The sequence below is a fragment of the Erpetoichthys calabaricus genome, chromosome 9, assembly GCF_900747795.2.
Source record: "Erpetoichthys calabaricus chromosome 9, fErpCal1.3, whole genome shotgun sequence".
Taxonomy (NCBI): domain Eukaryota; kingdom Metazoa; phylum Chordata; class Cladistia; order Polypteriformes; family Polypteridae; genus Erpetoichthys; species Erpetoichthys calabaricus.
The window spans coordinates 149606267-149633222 of NC_041402.2; the positions used below are offsets into that span (position 1 = coordinate 149606267).

Genomic DNA, 26956 nt, shown 5'->3' on the forward strand with positions numbered 1-26956 from the left:
GTAGGCTCTGGTAATTCTAGTGTTAATCATCACAGTCTAACACCAAGTCAGTTAAGCTTCAGGGATATCAGTCTGTCCAGTGTAGGAAATTAATCTCACAAGAGACACAAAGAAAGAGTTGGGGAATTGTCCCCTTATAATGTCAGCGATCTTGTAGAAAATTGGATTGCAAAAAGTGAACAAAATCATAACAGTTGATAATACAGAGCGGTTGAAAGTGAGCCTGTATAGAAAATGGCGACAGGAAGGAAGTAATGATGGAAATGACTGTGCAACCAGAAGTGACGTCATCAAAAGGCAGCCGGAAGTGACATCGACGGAAGAGATGTTGGCAGTAGTGACATCATCAGGTAGGGGTCGGCAATGATGTTGTCTTCAGGAGTCGGAGGTGGAAGTAATGTAACGGAAGAGGAGCCATTTTGGGAATCCATGACTGTTGGTGAGTGAATTAATTTATTGTTTTTCTTTGGTAATTCTGGTGGAAAAAAGAGAGAGGCATTAATACCTGATATTACCCTCTTGTCTCATAATCGTTCACTCACCTCAGGGCTTGTTGGCTGCCTCCTAAGCGCACATGTGTGACACCAGTTATTAAGCATAAGTGATTGTGAGTCAACCTCACCTACTTTGGTGCAAATGAAAGGAACAACAGGTGCACTGGAGAGGCAACAGCAAGACAACCTCCAAAAAGGGAATGATTCTGCCGGTGGTGGCCACAGATTATTGCGCTCTCCTTATCCTTCCTGACTGATTCTTCTCTAATTTGGCATTTTGCTAGTGTCCTTGTCACTACTGGTAGCATGGGGTGGTACCTGCAGCCTATTCAGGTTGCACAAGAAGTCCATCTCCTCCAGGATGGCATATCCATACATGCTGTTACAAGAAGGTTGGTTGGTATCTCCCAGCACAGTCTCACTAGCATGGAGGAGATACCAGGAGATGGGCTGTTACACAAGGAGAGCTGAGAAGGGCTGTAGAAATCCATCAATCCAGCAGCTCCTTTGTGCAAGGAGGAACAGGAGGAGCACTGCCAGAGCCCTATGAAATGACCTCCAGCTGGCTACTGGTGTGCATGTTTCTGACCAAACTGTCAGAAACAGACTCCATGAGGGTGGCATGGCATCCTCAAGTGGCACCTGTGCTCACAGCCTATCACCATGCAGCTCGATTGGCATTCACCAGGGAATACACAATTGGCAGCTCTGCCTTTGGCACCCTGTTCTCTTCACAAATTAGAGTAGGTTCACAGTGAGCACATGTGACAGACGTGAAAGAGTCTGGAGATGCTGTGGTGTGCATTATGCAGCCTACAATATCATCCAGCATGACTGATTTGGTAGTGGGTCAGGGTCTGGGGAGGCATACCTTGGAGGGTCAAACAGACCTCTCAGACCTGTTAGGCAATGGTACCCTGACTGCTGTTAGGTACTGGGATGAAATCCAAAGAGCCACTGTTAGACCTTACACTGGTGAAGTTGGCCCTGTGTTCACAATTCCTGGACTCATGCGGCCAGAGTGTGTAGGCAGTCCCTGGGTGATGAAGGCATTGATGCCATTGACTGGACAGCACATTCCCCAGACCTGAATAGAATTGAGAACCTCTGGGACGTTATGTATCAGTGCGTCCGACTTTGCCAAGTAGTGCCACAGACTGTCCACGAGTCACCGATGCCTTGATCCAGGTCTGGGAGGAGATCCTCCAGGACACCATCTGCCGCCTCATCAGGAGCATGCCCAGATGTTGTCAGGAGTGCATACAGGTACGTCGGGTCACGTTATGAGTGGCCGTGATGAAATGCACACAAGTTGGATCAGCCTTTAATTTCAATTTTTGACTTTGATTTTCAGTGTGATGTTGAATCCAGACCTCAATGGGTTGGTGATTTTGGTTTCCATTGATCATTTTCACATCATTTTGTTCTCAAAGAATTACACATTAAAGATTTTCCACTTAAATGTTTCATTCTTCGAGATCCAAAATGTGATTGAAGTGTTCCCTCTATTTTTTTTGAGCAGTGTATTAATAGCAAGAGAGAGTCTTTAATCACAGGCTCAGCATGCTTATTCTAAAATGATATTAACAAATTCTTTCATGTTTTAAAATTCTAAATTGAGATGATATAGAACATACTGAGCTATACAAGGTGGATGGAGATTGGTGTTAGCAACGAAGTACACAGCTCTACAATATAGGCGAACTAGGTGGTCACCTATGGCAGGCTAATTAATCATTTGGCTAAATAAAAATTGGCGTAGCCATTGTAGACACAGCCACACATAAGCACAGGTCTGAAGCAGCAGCTGAAGATCAGAAGTTTCAGGAAGAAGGTTTACAAGGAGGTACAGAGCACACTAACCACAAACTCCATACAGTACACGATAACCACACTAAACCCTAACTTTAACTTCTATAATTTACTTGTGGTTATTATTTCATCTGCATCTTTTGTTGTTTGGGGCACAGTGGTTAGAGATAAGCAGAATTCATCCACTCCAGAGTTTTTACAGTTTTCTTAGAGAAGTAAACTTTCCGGAAATCTTCCCAAATGTAGATGTTGCTTTCAAGCTTTTGCCTGACATTGCCTGCCACAAATGCAAGTGATGAACGATCTTTCTCCAGGCCCTTATTTTTTCCGTTCTTCATTCATTTTAAAGCTAACACTCTGTAGCTGTCATTTGCTTTACTCTGTGTGACTGAGACCTTGAAGTTGATGTGTATAGCACTCAAGTATTTTGTGTAGGTGGGGCCCCAAATGCGTTTCTAGCCCAGGGGCTCCCATCCTTCTTAATCTTGCCCTGTGTTTAGGTATGAGAAGGTGGAAAATTGTTTCTATTCCCTGTATAATTCACTGTAATCTATAATAATATTTTGGATGATACCATAGTTAGACTGGGCAGCATGGTGGCGCAGTGGTAGCACTGCTGCCTCGCAGTAAGGAGACCTGGGTTCTCTTTCTGGGTCCTCCCTGCATGGAGTTTGCATGTTCTCCCCGTGTCTGCGTGGGTTTCCTCCGGGTGCTCCGGTTTCCTCCCACAGTCCGAAGACATGCAGGTTAGGTGCACTGGTGATCCTAAACTGTCCCTGGTGTGTGCTTGGTGTGTGGGTGTGTGTGTGTCCTGCAGTGGGTTGGCACCCTGCCCGAGATTTGTTCCTGCCTTGCGCCCTGTGTTGGCTGGAATTGGCTCCAGCGGACCCCCATGACCCTATGTTAGGATATAGTGGGATGGAGAATGACTGACTGACTGACCATAGACAAAGACAGAGTGATAAAATTAATTGGTATTTAAGTAATGACTCCAGTTAAATCTATTTATTTAGCAGAAATAAAAACATTTAGGAACATTATATTCAATAACTGCCTTACAGTGGATAAAGAACTTAATTGATATGGATTGACAATGTTACACCTACATTTCCTGCATTTGGTCTTGTAGGCAGTGCTCCAAAATGGAATATATAAGATGCATTGTGCAAGTCTGTTAATAAAAACAAACCTAAGATACTTGCAGTAGTTTGAGAAATGGAGTTCTGCAGTATATTGAACTTCATCATATTTTAAGCACTACACTGATGGAATGTAACTTGATAATGAAACAGACTCCTGCATCTGGGCTGCTGAGTGGATTCTGCTGCCAGTTCTCAATGAGTTGCAATGGAGTTTGCCTGCCTACCCTGTTAGTGACCTCACTCCACATCATTGATTTTCATCTTTTAATGGCAGCCACTTAGCCCAAAACAGGGTCACTGGGAGACAGTAATGGGTGCAAATAGCTGATGAGATGCCAACCCATCGCCGGACTCACTCATACCATTGTCATGCTTTTTCAGACTGCTTTGATTTGGAGTCATCATTTAACCTTTAACATATTGAGGATGTAGGATTAAGCCAAATTACCTCTCAAAAAATCAGACAGATACTGGAGTGAATATGTAAACTCTAAACAGACATTTTTTCTTTTTGAGAACTGGAGCTGCATACTTGGAATAGTAAAACTGCAGCACTAACCACTATGTCACCATACTCCCACCACACTTCAATTTCAATAGCTCATTATACATTAAACCATATCAAAGAAAAGCTGTCAGCAACCTACTTTTCACAAAATAGCACTAGACGTCAAAGGATTTAAAGGGTCAGAATGGCACCTGGAAATAATTTATTGTTATCAACCTTAACTTTTATTATCTAAACTCAATAGCTCATAGTTATTAACAAATTGTGCTTCTCGATTACATACAGAAAGACTTCCTGTCGGGCAATAAAATTTGTAAATTAAATTCAGCAATAACTTGCATCTTGCATTTTCCTGTCACAAATGGCAGAGGTATCTGCCGAGTCAATCAGTAGACTAACAAATCCCTTAGTATCCCAACTCGGGCGTTCTGGATTTTATTTCAGGATAATGCCATTATCTTTCGCTGAAGCGCCGTGCTTCGGATTACTGGGCTATTTAATTGCTTCCAGCTCCATTTGTTGGTTTGATTCTGCAGAGAAACTTTAGTCTGGCGAAGAGACGTAAATCTGATAAATATTTAGACCACGTAATTCAACACGGCTTGTCCGTTTTAATTGTATTATTTGTCTTTCATTCGGCACAGGGTACATTGATTTTACAGCCATTTTATTTATTATATGACAAGATAATCAAAAAAGAAAGAGATGATCAAAATTCTCTAGCATTTCCCGAAAGTTTAATTAGACAAGCGGACTAATGAAGTTTTACATTTAAGCAGGTGCGTGTGATAATTAAACTAAAGGGCTGTCCGTTGAGTTCTTTATTTTAAAAATAATTGTAGCGATGAAATAATATCTATGCAATGTCCTTATCTGAATTACTATTGGGATGACATCAATATCAACTTTTCAGACTCTTAAGTCAATATATCATATATCAATATACAAACTTTGAAAAAAAAATCGAAGTACATCAAAGTAATGGAAAGGAATCCAAAGAACAATCCAGGGGAGATTTAAGCAAATATTCAATGTGCTTGTTGGATTGACTTATTTGCGTTTTCCCAGTTATAAAGAACGAGCACGTTATTACTGACCGGCACATGAACAAGCCTTAATGCGCGCGCGTGCAGGTGCCTATTTGTAAATCACGTTATAATAAGCAATGGGCAGTACTCTTCCAGTAGACCTGATTTCTCGCCGCTTCTTTCACTTACCGGCAACATTTATCCTGTAACCAGTACGGGATAGGGGCACCAGAAGAAGGGGTCGAAGCAAACCACACAAGCGCATGACATCAGATGTGGAACTTGCAACCTGATGCACATGCGCCCGATCGAGGATTTATTAATTGTTTGGAAAGTGCAATAGGGTCAACAGTACGTAATGGTGTTTGGGTCGTTTTCTTAAAAACAACAAAGCAGAGATATAGGCGGCTGCCTGCGTCTGCAGTTTAGGTCACTTCACAGCAGTAGTTTTTTTTTTTTTGCCGTAAACACAAAATGAGATCTTCAGCACTCTGGACAGCTCTCGGTCTGTTTCTGTTCAACACGACAAGATCCAGCGAAGGTAAGACACTTTTTGTTTCTGGATTGAAAATCCCTTAATATGTTGGGACAGATAGCAATATAAGAACCGCCTCACTTCTTAAAAGTTACCCGACAAAAAAACTTGAATATTTTATTTTTAATTGATTTTTGTTAAAATATTCTGGGTTGACACTGCACCACTCCTTAAAAACGTCAGTGATTTAGGAGATCGAAAGCAATCCGCCCCCCTTGTTATGTTTATACCAAAGGAGAGATAGTGAATAAATGTACCTAAATTATCAATATATAACTTGATTATAATTATATCGAGGCACAATTAAAGTGATTTTATAATTTATAAGCAAAAAGACAGAATGCCCAACCACCATTTTTTTAAGTAGCTATAAAGTTAATTTACCTTCATTTACGTTAGAATGGATACATGTCCTATTACTATGTATTCATTAAAACATCTGATATAATATAATTGGGTGATGCAAACAGTGAATACTCAACAAGCAGAACCGTCCTTTTGACGGCCACATTTACTGGAAAAAAATCAATATTTTGTAAGTAATCTTACAGCATGGCTCTTTGGGTGTGGAGATAAAGAGCCTTTTAAAGCGAAATAAAACGCAACAGGAATTTAACTGGGTTGCTATAGTCATGGCAATATAAGTACTGCTGGCTAAAATGCTGCCATAATTATAACAATTTAAAATGGTTGCAAGTTACTAAGTAGAAAAAGTCATACTACTTAATACAGTATACTGCATCTGTACTTCTGTTTAAAAAGTAAAAGAGACATGTTTGCTGGACTTTTTCCTTTTCTATCTTTGTATGCATACTGATTCTTAAAATATCGGTTCTTTAATGGCACTTTAATGGGACTTTACTGGGTTGAGAAAAGAAACATTTCATTCTGTACGAAGTTATTTTTTTGGGCTTTGAAAAGGTTCCTAATACAGGGTGAGTCAAAATTATGTTACCACTAAAGGTACTGCTATGTCTGTACTTATATACAATTTTTGTGGACAATTTATATGCCACATATGGGACATGTGTTGAACATGATGGCGAACAAGTTGAGACATTCCTGTAAGTCATCTTGCACATATGAAGTATGTTTTGTGAATAAATTATTTCCACCATTCAAATGTTAACATAATTTTGACTCACTCTGTATATACCTCCTATAGTATACGTATAAGTAAGCTATCTTCTTCTTCCTCTTTCGGCTGCTCCCGTTAGGGGTTGCCACAGCGGATCATCTTCTTCCATATGTTTCTGGCCTCTGCATCTTGTTCTGTTACACCCATCACTTGCATCAAGGCTTTTAAAATTGTGAACCCACTGGTATTCACAAATCTGTTTTCATGGTTGTTTAAAGAGCCTGTTACACATCTAAATAAAGTCTTTCTTGAACCTTCATGAAGATGGTTCTTTTAGGAACCAAAAATGCCCCCCCTCTGGCATTGCTCTGAAGAACCACTTTGGCACCTTTATTTTGAAGAGTGTCGTTAATATAGTATGTCTAATGTTTTATGTTTCCAAATGTCACATATTTCTTTTGGTCCTTTCTTATGTAGCATTTCGACTAGGAAACAATCCAAACCGATTTGCCAACTCCACTTTGGTGCGTCTTTCCGACTACCTGATGACTGGCTACAAGAAAGGGGTGCGGCCTGTTCGAAACTGGAGAAATTCCACTCTAGTTTCCATTGATTTTATGGTTTATGCTATACTTAGTGTGGTAAGTTTACAAAGTAAATGATTACCTTACAAGTCAGAGAAAAGCAAGAGAATGGAAAAGTTGTTTTGCAGATGTAGACAGTATAAAACAATAAAACATAATGCAAAAAAAGAATGTTTTTTGGATAAAATATTTATTAACGCTGCAATGTAATTTTAACTTTTTTCACTTTATTTTAAAACGTCACAATGGATTTTAAATAATTACAAGGGAATACATCATATGATATTTTACTGGAATATTTATAATAAATTTAGAGGAGATATTAGAGCTGTCCATTTCTAATTTGCTTTCTTGATTTAAAAGTACCTGTACTCAAGATGCCTCTAGATAAGTGATATTTCTGAACCGTTTTCATCTGCTTTCATGACTAAATGCATATTAGCATAAACAGCTTGCATTTTTATTTAATAGTTTGTTATTGAACAATCTTAAAATTAAATGGAAAGTAATAAAAAATATGTTTCAATTTAAAACGTTTTTCTTTGCTCACTGTAGAAGTTTTACTGGTTTCAGTACTAAGTTTTAATGTCTATGGGATGCTAGGGTCATCCAATTATGCTCACAGAAAAGAAAATCTTTAGCTTGATTTTTTGTGAAATTTATTCTATTACCGCAATATTAGAATCTCTCATCTAACCATACCATATTATTCAGCATTACTTTAACCAGTATGTGACTGTGGTGTAACATTAACATCACATTCCTAAATACGTTTGAATCAGTTTATTGATTCTGAATCTTTTTTTCTCTATTTTTTACATATTAAACTTTAGGATGAAAAAAATCAAGTTTTGACAACTTACATATGGTACCGGCAGGTAAGTAACGCAGGTTAAGGTGACTTTAGCGCAGACTTCCTTAATTCTGGTCTGTGATGGGGCACTCGATTTGAGTGATAAATCCTGCATATGAAGTTCTGTGACATTCTGTTCTCATGTAATTATCTTTTATAGTTACTGTAATCATATTAAATATTATTGTGTCTGAGTGAACTTTAGGCATTTGTAGAGCATACATGTTTTCTTTGGGACATACAGTGTTCATGCTATATACTAACATGAGGAACACTATTAAAATTAATCATATATAGAAATCTGCAGTAATTTTTTTAATGAAAAACCTTTTTTGATTGTGTTCAATTTCAACCTCTATTTCAGAATGAAGTACATAATTATTTTTTTTTCAGAAATCTTAGTGAATGCCTATGTAAATCACCTACTGTTCTCTTTGTAATACAAATCATACTTATAATTGACACCTGCTGTGTGAAGAAAAGTATTGTTCTTTTTTATTTCTTCATGCCCTCGGAAGTAATCAGCAGTATCAATGCTATTTGACTGCACTTTATGTTCTATAATGTAAAGTGTTATCCAGACACAGTGTAGTCATATATTTAAATACGTAACACTGGAAATGTTCATTTTTCTTAAATAAATCGGATTTATGGGAAGCAGCGAGGATGTTGTGTTAACATCTTGACACCATGACATTTATTTAAAAATTGTACTTTATTGTCTCTGAACTTGGTAAGGATTTGACAATACTACCACTACTAATTGTGCGCAAGTTGTTAAAAATTAATTTATCTAGGTCCTTTTGCGTTCATCATCATTAATACCAAAGAAAATGCAACAAAGAAAACGAATTGCCAAGTACAAGATTTTGTTTTTTATTTCATTTTATGTGTTTATTTGGTTTTATGTTTTAACATAGCATACACTAGAGCCCAATGACAGAAATTTCATGTTACAAGTGGTTCTAAAAAGATACCGTAGGTGTCTAAGCTCTATTTCAATGTGTTTAGCAATGGAAGGATGAATTTCTTGTGTGGAACCCAGAAGACTTTGATAATCTCAAGCAAATCTCCATTCCCACCACTAATGTTTGGGTCCCAGACATTCTCATCAATGAATTGTAAGTAAAACTATTTTTTACATTTAACAATTCAAGCTTACAGACCCCTGCAGTGAAGTAATTCCCCCCTACAGCCATTCCTTGCACCCATGGTGTTAAGGTAAGACACCTAGCAAATCTGAATTAGATTATCAAGTTAGAAAAACGGATGGAAGGAATTATATGTAGGAGGAACGTTCAAAAAGTTTCCGCACTTTTATATTTTCGTTGGAAACGATGAAAGTGGGAGGAATAGTAATTGGGCCTTAAAAAGTTGGTACAACGGTGGGAAAATTGCATTGTGAATGAAGGTGATTATGTAGAAAAGTGATGTCATTTGTTTTGGAAATTCTTAATAGAGTTTAAGAAAAGTGCGGAAACTTTTTGAACGTCCCTCGTATATGCCTTAATTCAAACTGATTTATATAATAATCTGACTTTTCTTCCTTTCAGAAGAAAGCCACAAAAATAAACACATCATGCAAATAAAACAACACAAAATCATTTTGAATAAACATAAGCAAAAATAATAAACAAAAGCTGTTCAGTAAGCAACTGTAGCTCGTGACATTAACCAGTATCACGCTTTAAACACTTTCAAACACATTGCACATTTAATGAAAGGGCATGCATCTGTAAACAAGAGAGTTTACCCCAAGTTCCTGATAATATTTAGTAGGGGGACTAACAAACAAAACTGTTATCTGATCACAAGAGCAACTGCTTCAGTGGAATGTTACTTACAATAAGGATCGGCACGCAGCTCATACAAATACAAATGCTAAGGAATATGGCATGCCAATTTTAAATGAAAAACATGGTCAATTTCTGTGATTAATTTCAAATAGGTTTGTTATATTTTTAGATAGATAGATAGATAGATAGATAGATAGATAGATAGATAGATAGATAGATAGATAGATAGATAGATAGATAGATAGATAGATAGATAGATAGATAGATAGATAGATAGATAGATAGATAGATACTTTATTAATCCCCAGGGGAAATTCACAAACCCTTTTTAATTTTACCCCTTGAATCTCAGCCCAAATTATTTTGGACCCACCGGTGGTACCAAATAATAATACAAATTTTTTGAAAAACATAGATAAAGTACAGTGTGTTGCCATTAAAATGCTGTATTGCGTACCCAGATATCACATTGCAATGTTTTTCTTTCTTCCCTCAAAAATGGCCTTATTGAACATCCTGATTCACTTGTGTACAATTTGAGGGACAGACTGTTGTCTACTAAATGAGAGGGTTGTTTTAACTTTCAAATGACACCACATTCCACTTTCTATGTTTTCTCCTTTTTATATTTCAGAATATTATTTCTTTTTTTAGTAAAGATGTTTTTGAATTTTGCAAGTATTGGTGCTGTAGTTTGGATACGATGTATAATTTCTTTCCTAAGCATATATGTTCTGACAGAGTAAAATCTGCACTTCAGGGCTCTTCAATAATGGATATATATGCCATTGATACTTATTTTATAACAGTACAAGCAGAGAGAACTAATCTTGATTATTGTCTTTCAGTCATTCTCCAACCTGCTATATCCTAACTCAGGGTCATGGGGGTCTGCTGGAGCCTGCACAGGGCGCAAGGCAGGGACAAACCCCGGGCAGGGCGCCAGCCCACCGCAGGGCTCAAACACACCAAGCACACACTAGGGACAATTTAGGGTCGCCAGTGCACCTAACCTGCATGTCTTTGGACTGTGGGAGGAAACCCACGCAGACATGGGGCGAACATGCAAACTCCACACAGGGAGGACCTGGGAAGCAAACCTGGGGCTCCTTACTGCGAGGCAGCAATGCTATCACTGTGCTACCATGCTGCCCCTTGATTATTGTATTGATTTAAAATAGTAAAACTAGATATTTCATAATATTTTTTTTTCTGGGTGTTCCTCACAAATTCACTTGGAAGCTTATGCAACACCTATGCAAATAAGAATAACATTCCCAGTGCATTTTTTTGGTAAAAACATTACTGTTATTCTACTGTAACATATGTGTACAACCTAATTAATTCTTCAGATGTGAAAATTTCTGAAAGAGAAATTCTGACTTTTATTTTGAAGGGTACAACATGACTATTGAGTGAAGGATGATCAGGTTATAGCCAGTTAAATCAAAGTAGCAGAAAACAGACATACATGATGCTGAGTTTAAAGGGTTAAAAAGAAAGTTGTGAAAAGAGCTACAGCTAAACTAGTGAGAGTTACCACTGCAGCCTCTTTTGTACTCTGTTTGTAATTCTTTTAATAAGAGAAATGTACTTACATAATCTTATAAACATGGAGATCTGACTCTGCATATATTATTATTATTTGTTTTAGTGTTGATGTAGGGAAGTCCCCAGATATTCCATATGTCTATGTCAGGAGCGATGGGCTAGTTAGAAACTACAAACCGATCCAAGTGGTGACAGCCTGCAGTTTGGACATTTACAATTTCCCATTTGATGTTCAGAATTGCACGCTCACATTTACAAGCTGGCTTCACACAAGTAAGTATCCTTATCCTGGTTTTTCATACTATTTTAGATTGCCTTGTAGATTATTATTCAAGCTTGTAGATTCTATAGTCATATATTGCAGAGGCATCAGCTAATTCCAAAGAATTATCCAGGCCAGGGGATACAGACCTAAAGTAGCGGAGGTGCTATTTTGGAGTAACTGTTGCTTTTTCCATAATGTATTGTTATGGTGTGATTAGTATGGTCTGTTCTGAGCTGTGCTCGTGCAAATGAATTTTTCCACACTGAAGTTAACTTCAATACACATACATGTATAATGCATATACCTGTACAGAGCTCATTGTACATAAATGCATACAAGATGAAGTGTGAATAATACACGCCAAGCAGTAGTTGGCTAGCACATAGAATATTAATAGTATCTGACTGGTGCAGAGCTACATTACATATTTATCTGCTCAGTAAAACTGTGACGTAAAGGAAAAGATTTTTTGTTACTTATTTTTGCCTCATAGGCAATATTTGAGTTTGGCTCTAGAGACCACAGCTGGCTTATGTAGTATCTGATTGATACAGAGGTGTCAGACATACTTACTTACCTACCCAGTAATCACATAAAGTCCTACACGTGTTTACTTAATGTGTCAACAGGCCTTTATTAAATGGTAAGTGTAAACCCTTGATAAAACCTATGAAAGTACAGAGCAAAATCAAATATTGTAACTTTATCAAAATGAAATGTTGCTTTTGAAATAGGCGCTTTCCTTACACTACATTAAACTGAAATTGAAATTAAACAAATTTCATTTTTAGTACACATTAATAATAATTTTCTTACTGAAATATATGTGGATACAGTTTGTCACACAAAAAGCTGTGACAATCTTAAACAAATTACAGAGCTACTTAGTAGAAACGTCAGCAAACCAAATGAACTTGACGGACTGAATTGCTTGCTTTTGTTTGGTAAAATATCTTACAGTGTTATGTTATTCCCTGATAGGTGTTTGCTACTTTAAACTTGGATAGTAAGTGTTATTCCAGAGCAGTTTGCTAGCATTGGATTTTAGGTTTCATGATGCTCAGGCTGATAATGGAAGTAAACTTCATCACGTCTGAGCACCACATAGTGCTGTTATGACTGGAATCCTTAGAAGGACATTTCTTTGATCAAAGGAGCATCTAAAGAAAAGCATTTAAAAAATTGTTATATATCGGCCAGGGTTCGACCCCTGGCTGGGGTTCAGATCCATGTGTTGTGTTCTTTTTGTTCATCGTTGAGCCATTTATTTATGTCAATGTTACTTTTGTTAACCGTCTGCTGTATTTTATTAGCCTGTGTTATGTTCCTTATGTTTTGTGGTTGGTCCCCCAAGAGGCGCAGCCACCTGCCAATCACTGCCAGGAAATGCCCTCTCCTCTAGATAACCGAAGGGTCTCCCACAGTTCCAGCCAGTCATTTCTTTGCCCTTGTTACTTGCTGGATTTGACAGTTTCCCACTTTAGTGGACATTTTTGGGACTACGTGATTTCAAACTCTTTAGTGCTTGGGTCTCCTAGTTCATGCCAGAATTGTCCATCTCTGCCACTTTGATTAAATATCACAAACTACTGTTGGTTCACTTACTCTCAGGAGAAGCAAAATTTAGATGGGGAGAAAGTGGGTAATACAATACCAAGGGAGAGTCAGAAAGGTTGAAGGACGCATGAGGTAGTTTGGGACTAACCTCATGTGAAAGGTGGAGGCTAACACATCAGAAATGGCAGTAAGGATTCATATGGGATTCATAAGCAGCCAAATTAGATTTTGGTTTGAACAAAAAAAATGATGGAGAAAAATTGTTATAGGTGTTCAAGTGAAATGTAAACAATTCAGAGAAGAATTTTATCTAACTGAAATGTATTATTCTACAGTTTCTGACATTAATATCTCTTTGATGAGGACACCAGAAGAGGTGATGTTTGACAAAAGTGTTTTCATGAACCAAGGAGAATGGGAGCTGCTGCATGTGTTGTCAAAATATTCAGTCTTCAGTATTGATGGCAATGACCATTATGCAGAAATGAAGTTCTATGTAAGTATGCAGGAACAATATTTTGTACTCCATGTGATAGCTACACCGTTACACTGGCAGCAAAAATTCTAAAATTCTATAATCACTTAGAAATGAAGGGATTGCTATAGTAAGGTGCAAGGTGTCAAAACACTCCCATCTTCATAGCTTAAGCCAAATGCCCCATAATAAGTGTGCTCTGGCTACACCACCTTATTATAGTTGCATGGCAATGGCAATTATCCCAATATTTTTTATTACTTCTAGAATAGTTGCAATGAAATTCACTTTTAGTTTAGTCATTTTGTCTTTAATTACTTTAGTTTCAGTGCCTTTTATTATCTTTATGAGTAATGTATTTGATTTGTTTTAGAACTCTGACATTACTTTCAATTAATCTTTTCTTGGGACTATTAGCACAATAAAGTACAAACTATTATTTGCATAAGAAATAATCTTTCTGCAATTAAATTACTTGGTTGCTTTGTTGGCATGAGTATCCAAATGGTTTGATGCTATGGACAATCTCATTGTAAATTGTTTTTAAGGTATTGGATGGCACACATGATTATAAAGTGGCCTGAGTATTACAGTATATCTTTGATAATAGCACAGTGGTAGGCTCGGCTGTCTCACAGCTCCAAAGCACTACATTTGAAGCACTTCCTGACATATGTCTAGGTAGAGTTTGTACGTTTTTCTCATTTTTGCTTTGGGTTTTCTCCAAATACTCATTCCAGTAATGGAAGGCATGTGTGTTGGGTTAATCTGCAACTCTAAAATGTCCTGAATGAGAGAGTATGGCTATGTATGGAATACCTAATGATGAACTGGCACTCTACCCTGGGATTGTGTCAGTTTTGAACCTAATGCTGGTATCATAGGTTACCTTACAATTGGATTTAGTAGTTTCAGTAATGGATAACTGGAATGTGTTAGGACAAATCAAGTTAGAGTTTAAAACACAGCTAATTAATAAAATAAATATAATAATTAATAAAATAAGGCTAAATGTCTAAATGCATAGCAAATCACATTAAGTTATAGAGAAGTGTTTATTGATTTCTAGGTAATTTATTTTAAATTATCACAAAATCATTACTACAAAAATGTTTTTTGGAGTTCTATTTGGAATTCTTTAAATTCTCCAGGTTCTTTAATTTTTCTCCCATGTCCCAAAAACCGTGCAGATCAAAAAACTGACACAGTGTAAGTGTGAGTGTGTGCGTAGGTGGGTCTCACAATAGACTGGCATCTTGACCACAGATGTTCCTGTCTTGCTCCCAGTGCTGCTGCAACAGACTTCAGCCTCCCACAACCCTGAACTGAATTAAGTGGGTTTAAGAATTTTATGTTATGATATGTTGTATACTGCATATACTGTATACACTGTACAGTATATACAAAGTATGTACACAACAGAGCAACAGAAAATTCTGTTACTAAACACATAGTCTCTTTTAGGAAATTTACAAGAGAAAAGGAAGGACCAGGAGATAAAAAATGTGAACCAAAACTGTAGTTGAAGACGGGTTGAGGTTGTAAATGAGAAGACAAAACAAAACAAAACAAAAGGGCAAAGCCGAAATCAAAAGTCAAAGTTCAAAGGGGAGCTCAAAAACTTAGTGCTGGTGGGTTCAGAATCTATTACTGGGTCATGAAGAATGGTAATGTGTATCCAGAGGAATAATAAGTGTTATGACCACTTCCATATTTCTAATGTCACTTCCTGTGATGTCAGCAACATGACAGGAATGGTCATGTGATGCTACTTGGAGCATCATGTAACCAAGAAAAGCAAAACATTAATAAAACTTTGTCAAAATATGCTAGAATAAAAAATACACTACAAAAACGTAATCTTAGTCTCAAAAAACCATGAACAGAATAAAATTATACATGTAGAATGAACATAGTGCCACACTTTGGAGGTGTCATCACAAGTTTAATGGTCATTTTATGAGTTTACTCACTCCCACTCTCCTCACCTCTAGGCATCCTTAATTGTGCGACCTTTTCTTTTCATATCATCTGGTGACACCACCTTCAGCCACATCTTCTGCCTCATCCGCTCCACTTCCATCTTGGTGCACCTCTTCTCCTAGCCAACTTTTACCTTTCTCTCCACATACCTAAACCAAGTTAATCTGTTTCTCTTCAGCACAATGCCAAATGCATCAGAACCAAGTCCTTCTCTTAATTCAGGTCATTCTGCGATAGTCTGCACACCCATCGGATCATTCTCATCTCTATTCTTCTGAATTTTGCTTGCTGTTCTACTTTTATCAAATATGTCTCTCTCACAAACAACATAATACTCCTCACACAGTTTTCATAAACATTATTCTTCAATGCCATAGAGACTCTTTTAAAAATCAAAATTGAGGACAAAGACTCCGTAATTTCTTCTATACACTTTTCAGTCTTGCTATCACTGCTGTGTGCGCACTTCCATTTCTACTCAACATGTCGCCAAGGTAGAAGTTCCCTACTTTCTCCAAAACAATTTCCTTGTTTACACACTACATCTTTTATGCAACCATTTTGAACAAACTATGCAGTGGATTGAGTTTTTTTTACAATACTGTGCAACCATTTATTCACTTCTTTCACACCTTCTGCCCTATTCACATCCAAACTAGCTTTCCATTTCAGGATATGTTCCTTCAATTAAGCTTTAATTTTTGCCATCTTTTGCAATCTTTCACACACTTCTCCAGTCAGCACCTCCATTAATATCATGAAAAGTAGAAGAATGGATTTCTGGTGCAGCCCCACCTTCACCATAAAATCTTCAATATTCCCATTTGATGTCTGACCACAATTAGTGCTTCCTCATATATTACATTACTGTTTTATCACACTATAAAATCCAAATAGATTTTGGGGACACCTCTCCTGCTATCAAATGCACAAATTCCTTACCTGTACAGTTATATGTTACACCTCTGCCACTACTCCCATTTATCAATTCTTACTGTATATTTACCAACCTTTATGTAGTTCACAGTTGCAGTGCTATTGCTTCCAGGGCTATGGTCCACTAGCTTCTATCAGTAGCTACTTCATAAACTTCACCCAGAAATGACTGTTATGGAAGGAGATCCCAGAGGAAGACAGGAATAGTTCAATCAATTAGCTTTTATTCAATCACAGATGAGTACATGGATTCATGCTTTGCAAAGCAGAAGAGCAAAGTTCCCCTGTATCAAGCGGCTTTTAATATTCATTTTCCTCCCTCCCCCTTACTTATGAAACAGCATCTAAACATTTCATCTTATATTATGCAAATTGGCCAACCATTTCTTTTTTGTGTACATGTCAAGAGGGGCCCCAAAGAAAGAAAGGTCATCTTTCCTGTGTCTAACAGACTCGTTCCTAAAGAATGAAGTTGTCTTATGATAGATGCCTGTATGAATAACCTGCTATTGTAATAAAACAGTTTTTAACCCTTAGTAGCTTGCAAGCAATTACATTTTCTTTCACACTGTAATTTTAGCTTATTTCTAAAGAGCGTTCTTTCTCTCCCCTGCCCTTCATTCTCGGTCAGTGATAAAAACAGAGAAAAGCATGCAAGCAGGGAAACAGGCTTATTAAGTTTTAAAAATACAGCTAGTGTAATAAACAAAAGCAAACAGAGTATAACATTTCATACCATACAACCTGATAGTTCTAGAAGTTCAGTCTCTCAAGTGGTACTTAATCTTGCTGTTACACAAAATCTCGATTTGACTTCCCTCTTCTCTCTGTTCAGCCCATCTCTAGTCAGCTCTCTATACTGTTCTCTGCCTGAAGACAATCTTATTGATCGGGGGCTCTTAAACCTAATCAATGTCATGCCATCTCTCAGACTTTCTTCTGGGACCTTGTCAAGTCAAATGCAGTTTTTTACTTTTTACCCCGCTGTCTGCACACTGCTTGTAAACTATGTCAGATGTGGAAGACATAGTGTGTTTGAATTGCTTTGCTTCAGAAGGAGCACAACAGAAACATGTCTACATAGCCTTGGTCATAGCTGTTCCTCCAATAGATAGAAAATTTGATGCCCACAAGATCAGAAATCGTAATGGATTAGAAGATGAACCGTTAATCAAAAAACAAGCAAAGTCAAAACCAGCAAGTCAAACTCCGGAGAAGCACCTAAAGACAAAACATAATCACTAGTCATTAATTTGTGCCTTTAAACTGTAACCTGAAATATTTTAAATAGGAATTAGAATGAGTCAAACTTCTACAATCAACAAACTGTGTTACCAGCTCTTTGGGGCGACTTTTGGAGTCTGTTACCTACGAATCATTGATCACATTTGTACCCAAAATGGTGATGTCTGTGGAGCATTGCAGTAAATAAAAAATATACAATAAGGTATTCTTACAAATTTTAATCCATAATAAATTATAAATGAATACATGAAATGTTCCTTTTCTGAGATATGAACAGTCCAGGATACCAATGAGAAAAATTCTGAAAGGCCAGGAAAATTTTACAAAATCAGAATTTCTCAACAATAGTGAAGCAGTTTATAAAGCCATGAATCTTATGAAAGAAAACACAGCAGTTCGTATTGCCAAAAACTCTGATCTTACAATACCTCAGAAGTCTTTTTACACATATGCTTAATGGAAGCAGGCTGCTTCCTTCGTTTAAAGAGATTGTACAGACAATTATCACAAACAACTAGAAATTACAAAAACACAACAACGAAGTAAAGAAAAAATAGTAAAAGAATGTTGTCCACAAAACAACTTGCAGAAAACAAATATTTTGTGCAGTCCTTTACTCAGTTTATTGCTTTTCATTGCTAAGCATAATTTCAGTCTCCATTTCAATTACATGATGGAGGCAAAATAATGTATGCTAAATAAAATTCAAATACAAATGCATAATAATGTAGAAGTCTGTTTCAGTAAACTGTGAATCCAATATCTGACTGAAATACAGACATCTGACCTTTTATTTGTACTATAGGAGACATATTGTAGACGGTGTCCATTCTATAATCAAGTTAATAAATTAAGTTTTCTTAAATGTTACTTTCAGTCTAACAATCTACACATAGAAAGCAAAGACCAATTGCATTTCTGTTGTATTAAATTTATTGTATGCAGCTAAACATAAAATTTGTTTTCTTCTTAGCAAAAATCCTAATTTATATTGTTTTTCTCCAGATCCGTACATGTTCTTCCACTCATCCAATGCTCTTTCTCTTCCTGTTCAGGTTGTGATTCGCCGGAGACCTTTATTCTACGCTGTGAGTTTGTTGTTACCCAGTGTGTTCCTAATGGTGATGGACATTGTGGGATTTTATCTTCCTCCAGACAGTGGAGAGCGAGTGTCTTTCAAAATTACCCTCCTCCTTGGATATTCAGTCTTCCTTATTATTGTGTCTGACACACTGCCAGCCACTGCTATTGGGACACCCTTGATAGGTACAGTATCTGAATAATGCAAGGCGATTTGGGGTTGCAGTGATATGTAATAATAATAATAATAATACATTTTATTTAATAATTTATTTCTTATCACTCTTATCACTCAATGTCACCTTACAATAAAGTTAAATAACAGTTAATAAAATAAAAACAAGAAAATGATAAATCACAAAGAAATAATTAGTAAACAAACAAATATGACCGGCAGTAACAGTGTAGAATTTACAATTGATATGCTAGCTTGAAAAGATAAGTTTTGAGAGTAGTTTTAAACTGTGCTATTGAATCAAGCTGACGAATATGAGAGGGAAGAGAATTCCAGAGTTGAGGAGCACTATGAGAGAATGCTCGAGCTCCCATAGAACTGAGTTTGATGTGTGGTACAGAAAGTAGAGCTGCAGATGAAGATCTGAGTAAGCGAGAGGGAGTGTAAATTTGGAGGAGATCAGTGAGGTAGGGAGAAGCAAGGTTGTGGACATGTGTGACATCATTATAACCTTTTTCAAGGCAAAGAGATCTGAAAATGTCTTCATTTTTTATAACAGACAGTTTTCAGTACTTGTGAAGGTCAAATTGTTATAAATCCTTGCCAGTTCAGGAGAAAGTCACATGTTTGAGAGAGATGGATTCTTTGTTTAATGTAGAATAGGAATATGCTTGGTGTGGTTTAGCAGGTGGTTGCCTTAGAGTAACGGAACTTATGCTTGATGTCCAGCTTGGAGGCTTTCTGTATGGAGTCTGCATAGGTTGGGGAGTTCCAAATTGTAAGTTGGATCGGTGATTCTTATTATGAGTGACTATGGGTATTTACCTCAGTTTGCATTATTCTTACCAGAATAAAGTCTGAACTGGAAATGAAGAAGTATGGAAAGTGAAAAGATAGATCTGTTAACCTTGAACTCCCTTCCTATATTTCTAGAATATATTTGGATTAAAAACTTTAAAATATTTTTCTTTTTCTGTTCCACATATGACATATTTACATTCACATGGGCATCTAGTACAAGCTATTGAGTTATGAATTAGAAATACCCATAAAGTTTAAACAATGTGTTGATGAAGCAGCAAATAGGCTTTCTCTTAAGGGGAGTATGGGATGGTTAGGTACCTAGAGTACAATGTTCTCCTTCTGTCCTTATGGGTTTTTCTTCAGGTCCTCCTGTTTTCCTCTCAAATTATAAAGAAGTGTTTTACACTAATTGGCAATCATGAAATTGAAGGATAAAGTGTGTGGAAATGTGGCCCATGATGAACTGGCACCCTTTCAGGACTGGTTCCTGCTTTTTGTTTGATGATACTGGGATAGACTTTGGGCCCAGTGACCCTGAATTGGATTAGACTTATGTGCAAATAGATAGATAGACTTAAAATGGTGAACAAAAGTCCATGTCACATTGTAGCCTTCATTTACGTAATCTTAGTGAAGCCCGCTCTAGTGAAACTCAGTTATCTAGCCTGACATACCAGTAACTCCCCCTGACAGTTTGATTCTGTCTTTAGTCTTAGTGGTGGGCTCTGTGTGCATGAGAGCTGACGACCAATGAATGCTTATCTGAAAGAACAATGCATATCATGCAGACGTGGTGGATTTTATAAACAGAAGAGAAGCTTCTCTGTCTGATGGGTAGAGATGGCGTCTAAAATCGTCAAACCTTTCAACCCCTTGTACAGCACTGCTTCCATCAGACACCACACCATTGGTGGACATAAAAGGTGTGAGCAAGACTGTGCTAGAAAGTTGGTATGCACTCACTAAATTTGAAATTCAATAATGTAAGTTGACATTGTTCGGTTGACAAGACCTGCAAACACAGTCAGCAAGTCTGAAATACCTAACAACTAGAACCAGCATAATATGACAGCAACGTAAGACTGTAAAGACTAAGGAGTTTTCTTTTTGTAATCTCCTTATAGAATACGCTACCATGGCTGTCCGTTTGTCTGTCCAGGATTTTAAATCACCTGTAGCTCGCAAACCGTTTGACCTATTGACCTGAAATTTGAAACAAATATACTACGTGACCTCTACTATCCGCTGTCAGGGTGATGATTGACCTCCAAGGTTATTCATCTTTTTATTTTTATTTTATTTTATTGTAGAATCAACTCTCGGTAGTGGCCAGCAGTGTGCATGCATACGGGCACCATTCTCATTCCCTACCACCTTCGCCATCACTTCCCCTAACTCAGTCAGTCAGTCAGTATCCAACCCGCTATATCCTAACACAGGGTCACGGGGGTCTGCTGGAGCCAATCCCAGCCAACACAGGGCACAAGGCAGGAAACAAACCCAGGGCAGGACGCCAGCCCACCGCAGCTTCCCCCAACTCTTCATATCTTAAATCATTTTTGAGGCAGATTGAAGACTTAAGTACCAGCTTAACTGAAAAATTAAAGAAAAACGTAATTGCAACACAAACACTGACTTAATCAGTTTTAACGTGAAAAGATGCAAAAAGAAGAGAAGAAGTGGGCCACTAGGGTGGAGAAAAGAAGAGCTGCTCAGGAAGCAGCAAGCACATCAACCTCTGAGCAAACGAATGCTAAACGTACAGAGAAAGAATATGAAAACGATGAATGCTCAAGTCAAGTGTATTCACTGCACGTTATCGTGCAGTGCACCGTTACTGGTGTAATTATAATTTGGGGGAGGATATGAAGAAGCACATCATTAGTTTCCTCCAGTTTCTGCTTATTGTGACATCTATACTCTCTTTATTGGTTTCAAGATTTTTGTGGACAGTTTTTATAGGAAAGTGAGGTCAGTGAACTTGTATTTAATCAGAATTTGTTTCTCTTGTGTTGTTTATGGGAGTTGGAGTTCTAGATGCACTATTTTTCAACCAAAATGTGTAGCCTAGGAGCTTGTGATGCTGCTCTTGTCTATATTCCTTCCTCTAGATGATACCCACATCCCCTACTTCCACAAAATTGTATCCTCATGGAACAGATATTTTGACTCTTCTCACGTGTATCTTAAGTACATTGCTAAAATAGTTTTTACTTATTTTCATTGAGTTTTTTCCCCTCTCTTATTCTGTTTGTTGATTCATAACGTTTGACTATTTTCCTGCATTTCTAAATCTTGTCATGGCCTGCTCATTTGGCTTCTTTTCTTGATTAGCTGTGCTGTCACTTTAGCCTTGGCTCTTTCTTTTCATTGCTCTCAATATCATCTCTCTTGACTAGTGATGAGTGAAACAGGCGAGTTTTGATTTGCATACAGTTTTGTGAAAGTGACACTCAGATTCATTTTGCAGGCAATTTCACAATTTGCGAAATGCAACACTCACTAAAACAAATTTTTTTGGAGGTTTAAGGGTTTCTTTGTGGTGAATTACAAGGAACGTTGCTTTCTAAAGCCTCACTCATGCTTCTCTGTTTACCAGTGCTCTTTTCTGCACTCGTGTAAAGCATTTGACCTGTCAGACGCCAGTAAAATCAATTCTAATTATACCTTTCATTCACATCGCCCAGAAGGAGTGTAGTGCATTTTTTTATAAATATGACATGCTGCATATTTTATATGCAAAGACACACTAACGCACAATATTGTGCACATTGCAGTGTTTTCTCGGCTGGAAAATCTCCATAAACTTGAAGAGGTCTTTGACAACCTTACCCAGAATTCGACATTTCCAGTTTCTTGAGGTCTGCAGGAAAAGTTGAAGATATGCACTCTCCTAGCGTATTCTGTCTCTGACACAAGTTTAAGATTATGATTGCCAAGACTGTCATTGACAAAGTAACGATTTTTCCTTCCAAACATAACTGGCTACTCAATCAAGTGTTTACACGTGACTGGAAATAAGTTCAGTGGTCTTCCTTTCACTAGAGATCTTTATTTAAATACTAAATGACAGGCAGGCACATACTAAATTAATTCATGTGAATGCTTTCTTCTTGTGTCGGTGGCACACATTTCACTAGAAACGAAATACAATTTGTTTAGAAAATCTTTATATGAAGTGAAGCATCAATTTTTTACTGCAAATTAAATTTTGCTCATTACAACGTTTGACTAATGTTCCATTTATAATCAGAATCCAGTTTAAAGAGCTATTGCTGTATTTCTTGGGCAGATTCACGATCAACTTGGAGTCCACTTTGTGTGGCAAATGCTGGATTGAAGTCCACTTTGTTCACTGCAGACTAACAGTTCAACAGGCCAAAGGAGAAGGATGTCTATGAGGGAGTGGCATGCTTATCAGAGCAGTTAACACATTTTCCTGCTTTGTGTCCTCTCTTATTAGTGAGATGAGAGAAATGTCTAGTGTTAATGTCAGGAATGTGAAAAATATGTTGAGGATCAAGAGAGTAAATAAAGCAAGTACCTGCTTGGAAAAGAATGTCCCAAGTCTTGGTCAGTGTCCCTGCTCAGTAGACTTGTGTAGGCAGTTTCATGGTCTTTACACAAGATGGTCTTTACATGAGGGCTGATGCTTCCGCTGATGCTTCACAACTGCGCTGAAGAGCTCTTAAATAGAGAGTAGCTGCTTGAGCACAGCTGCGAGTATTGAAGCAAATAAAAGACAAACAACTGCATGAACAGCCGAAACTGAAACTGTTTCACAGAGAAACAAAAGATGCGTATTGATCGCTAGAGAAAGCAGACAAATGAGAACTTAATACAGGTTAGAAATAATAAAAATCTAGCACAACACAAAATACTTATCTATACACAAGTTAATAATCAAAATGAACCAAGCGGAAAACTGCCACTTAAATACGTTCACTGGGTGCTTTGAGTATCAAAGCAATTGAAAGACAAAGCACTAGTGAAAATGGCCAAAACTGAAACTGGTCAGCAGAGAAACAAAAGACGTGGAAAGATCCCTAGAATAGGCACACAAGTGTGATTGGAATATTAATTTGGAAATAATAAAAAGCTTGCACAGCACAAAACATTTCTCTTTACACAAGTTAATAAAGTGAACTAAGCTGAAAATGACCATTCTTGAAAGATCCATTATCTGTTACTACTTCCAAAGGATAACCTAGCCGAGCAAAGATATTGTCGAGTAACTGTGGCCGATTTCATGTCTGATACAATAATTACTTCAGGATACTAGGGTGTTGTACCATGTTAGCCATTGTGAATGTAGTGAGAAGTCAAGCAAAATGACACCTTTTATTGGCTAACTAAAAAGATTACAATATGAAAGCTCTCGAGGCAACTCAGGCCCCTTCTTCAGGAAGAGGGGCCTGAGTTGCCTCGAAAGCTTGCATATTGTAATCTTTTTAGTTAGCCAATAAAAGATGTCATTTTTCTTGACTTCACACTAACCTCATGATATAAAGTATAATAATCTATGACAATCAATATGTAGTCATTCTCAGTAGGACCTACCAGGTGGTCTTCTTCTTCTTTCGGCTGCTCTCATCAGGCCAATGCTCGTTTTTGTCCAAGGCCTTGGAGGTAATTCAAGTAATTCCTTATGCAATAGATGATTTAACAAATAAGTGGAAAAGTGATCAGTCTTTCAACATTACTATCCATGTTGGGCCAAGTCAATTTTCTTCTTAGAGTATATACTGTTTTGTACAAACTACCCCTTGATGTATCTCATGAAGTATTTTCAGTGCTTATGTGATTTTTATTTTCACTAACACAATCCTCTGTCCTTTCAAATTCAGCCTATCATAGGTAGGTAACTCCAGCCTACATCTGTGGTATGGTTGAAGTTCCCCTAGAACTGCATTAGGCAAATGATCTTTTTCTACAATGGACATCAACAATTTCAAGTCATCTTCCTTTGTTGCATTCTTAAGTTCCTCAAAGGTCAGTGCACCAGCTCATAAATGGCTTCCATTGCTCCAAAGTCACATGATTTAGCTAGCTCCCTCAGTCCATTTACAGAAACTTTAAAAGATTCGCCATGAGACTAAGATCTCTGTACAAATTTATGCCTTTCCATGGCCACATTTCTCTACGGTGTCTTAGGCAGCTACGGCCTGTTCATGCGTGCCTTTGTCTTCAAGAAGACTGATGAAAATCTACTGCATGGACACCTTGGTACAATATAGCAATGTATTGTAGCTCCTCTTATAGCATCTGGTGAATCTATATTTCCCCTGGTTCTTTCATATACTGTAATATGTATGACCCTGTCTATATCTTGTATTCAGTATATAAATCTACAGTTCTCAGGTTTATTGGCAGGGATGTGGAGAGCTAGACTTGAGAAAAATTTCTCAGCATGGTGTGTGTTAACCTAACCATTCAAAAAAAGTTTTCTGCAAGACGCTAGTTTTTAACGTTCTGGCCACTCTAAGTTCAATTGAAGTACTCATCTCTTGCTGCTCTAAATGTGTCCCTGAATAATAAGACTCTCTCATATTTTAATAACTCTTTTTACATTATCGTTCCATTAACTGCCCAGAATCACCCACTTTACTGATTCTTTTACCAGTTCATATCCTAGTCATTCAGTGATGTCAACGTTTTATACTACATCCCGTATTTAAACACAGCTACGTTTCACAAAACATTTGTTTGGGCAAGGTTCCACTGCATATACATCCATAGTCCCATAAGATTATAATACACGGGTCAAATTCCGTTACAACGAAGTGCCAGGGACCTAGAAAATATGTCAATGTAATGAAAATTTCGTAGTAATGAGATTCTGTATTTGTCTTAACTCTTTAATTGTCAGTTTGAATTAATTATTTTGACTTCTGCATTCATGATGACGCTTTGTGTTGATCGTAATTATAAATTAAATTAGAACAGCGTTTCTCAACCTTTAAGTATTTGCGACCCGAGTTTTCATAACAGTTTTAATCGCGCCCCCCTAAAGTTTTTTTGAAGGAGCCCACTAATACCAATTTGTTCTTTTTTAATTAATGATATATCATAGATGCATATTTTATTATACCTACTTAACTTTTATTGACATTTATCTAACTCAATATTTATTTTTCTAGTATCAGAATGTAGTTTAAGTTAATTTTTTTGCTTTCAATAGATTAATTTTTCATATTTTTGATTCTTGTTTTTTTTTTCACAACTTTGCGCCCCCCTTTTTGTTACTTCGCGCCCCCCTAGGGGGGCCCGCCCCACAGTTTGAGAACCACTGAATTAGAACATGATTACATTCTTATAATAAATTCCTATATGATTTATTTATCAAATTAAAGTAAAACATGTAAATTTTAATGCAACAGGAAATAGGCAATGAACAAGTCCAGTAGGTAAATAACAACATATATTCATATTAATCTTAATAATGTTAAATATTATTCATATTAACATAAATGTAAGAAAAAATACTGTTGTACAGTAAATGAGATGCATACTCTGCATTATCTTTTTATTTTTTAAGAAAATCAGTAATCTTAGGTTGCATCTCTTGTTTTTTGTTTACAAAGCAATTGCGCTGCAAACTCTGTACCGTAATTTCTCTCGATTTTTCATTGTGAACTTTTCCTACTTACAAATAATATGTTTACTGTTTACCATATATGCTTATTGGTAGCAGCACCCAGCTGACAATATGGTCTGTTCTGGACTCATCCCCTGGTCTGCAAGGAAGAGAGAGGAGGTGGTTAGCGATCACTTTCACCCCTGCCCTATGGTCGACTTCAAAGAACCACTTAGATACTCTGTGCATCTCTGTACAAATGGAGATCCATAAGCCCAGTCCATTTATTTTATGTCCAGTTGCCTCTTTCTTATGGATTTTCAGATGTTTTCAGACAGATCATGAGAGACTGTTATTTTAAGAAGTTTTGTTTCAGCTATAGATGTGTGTGAGCACAGAGTCTGCTAATTCTTAAAACCCAAAGTTTTATTTGTTGCGTTACTTGCATGCAAGTTGCCTTGATCACAGCTATGATTAC

At 37.2% G+C, this 26956-nt stretch overlaps 1 protein-coding gene across 1 annotated transcript in view; it reads left to right on the plus strand.

The window, feature by feature from the left end:
* The first annotated feature begins 363 nt into the window (after positions 1-363).
* The window catches only part of htr3a (5-hydroxytryptamine (serotonin) receptor 3A), a 35444-nt gene continuing 8851 nt past the window's right edge, over positions 364-26956 (plus strand). The window contains exons 1-7 of the mRNA XM_051932245.1: positions 364-439; positions 7075-7238; positions 8015-8059; positions 9046-9155; positions 11485-11654; positions 13539-13699; positions 18898-19108. Coding sequence (XP_051788205.1) covers positions 364-439; positions 7075-7238; positions 8015-8059; positions 9046-9155; positions 11485-11654; positions 13539-13699; positions 18898-19108 — 937 coding nt within the window. The remainder of the gene's footprint in view (positions 440-7074; positions 7239-8014; positions 8060-9045; positions 9156-11484; positions 11655-13538; positions 13700-18897; positions 19109-26956) is intronic.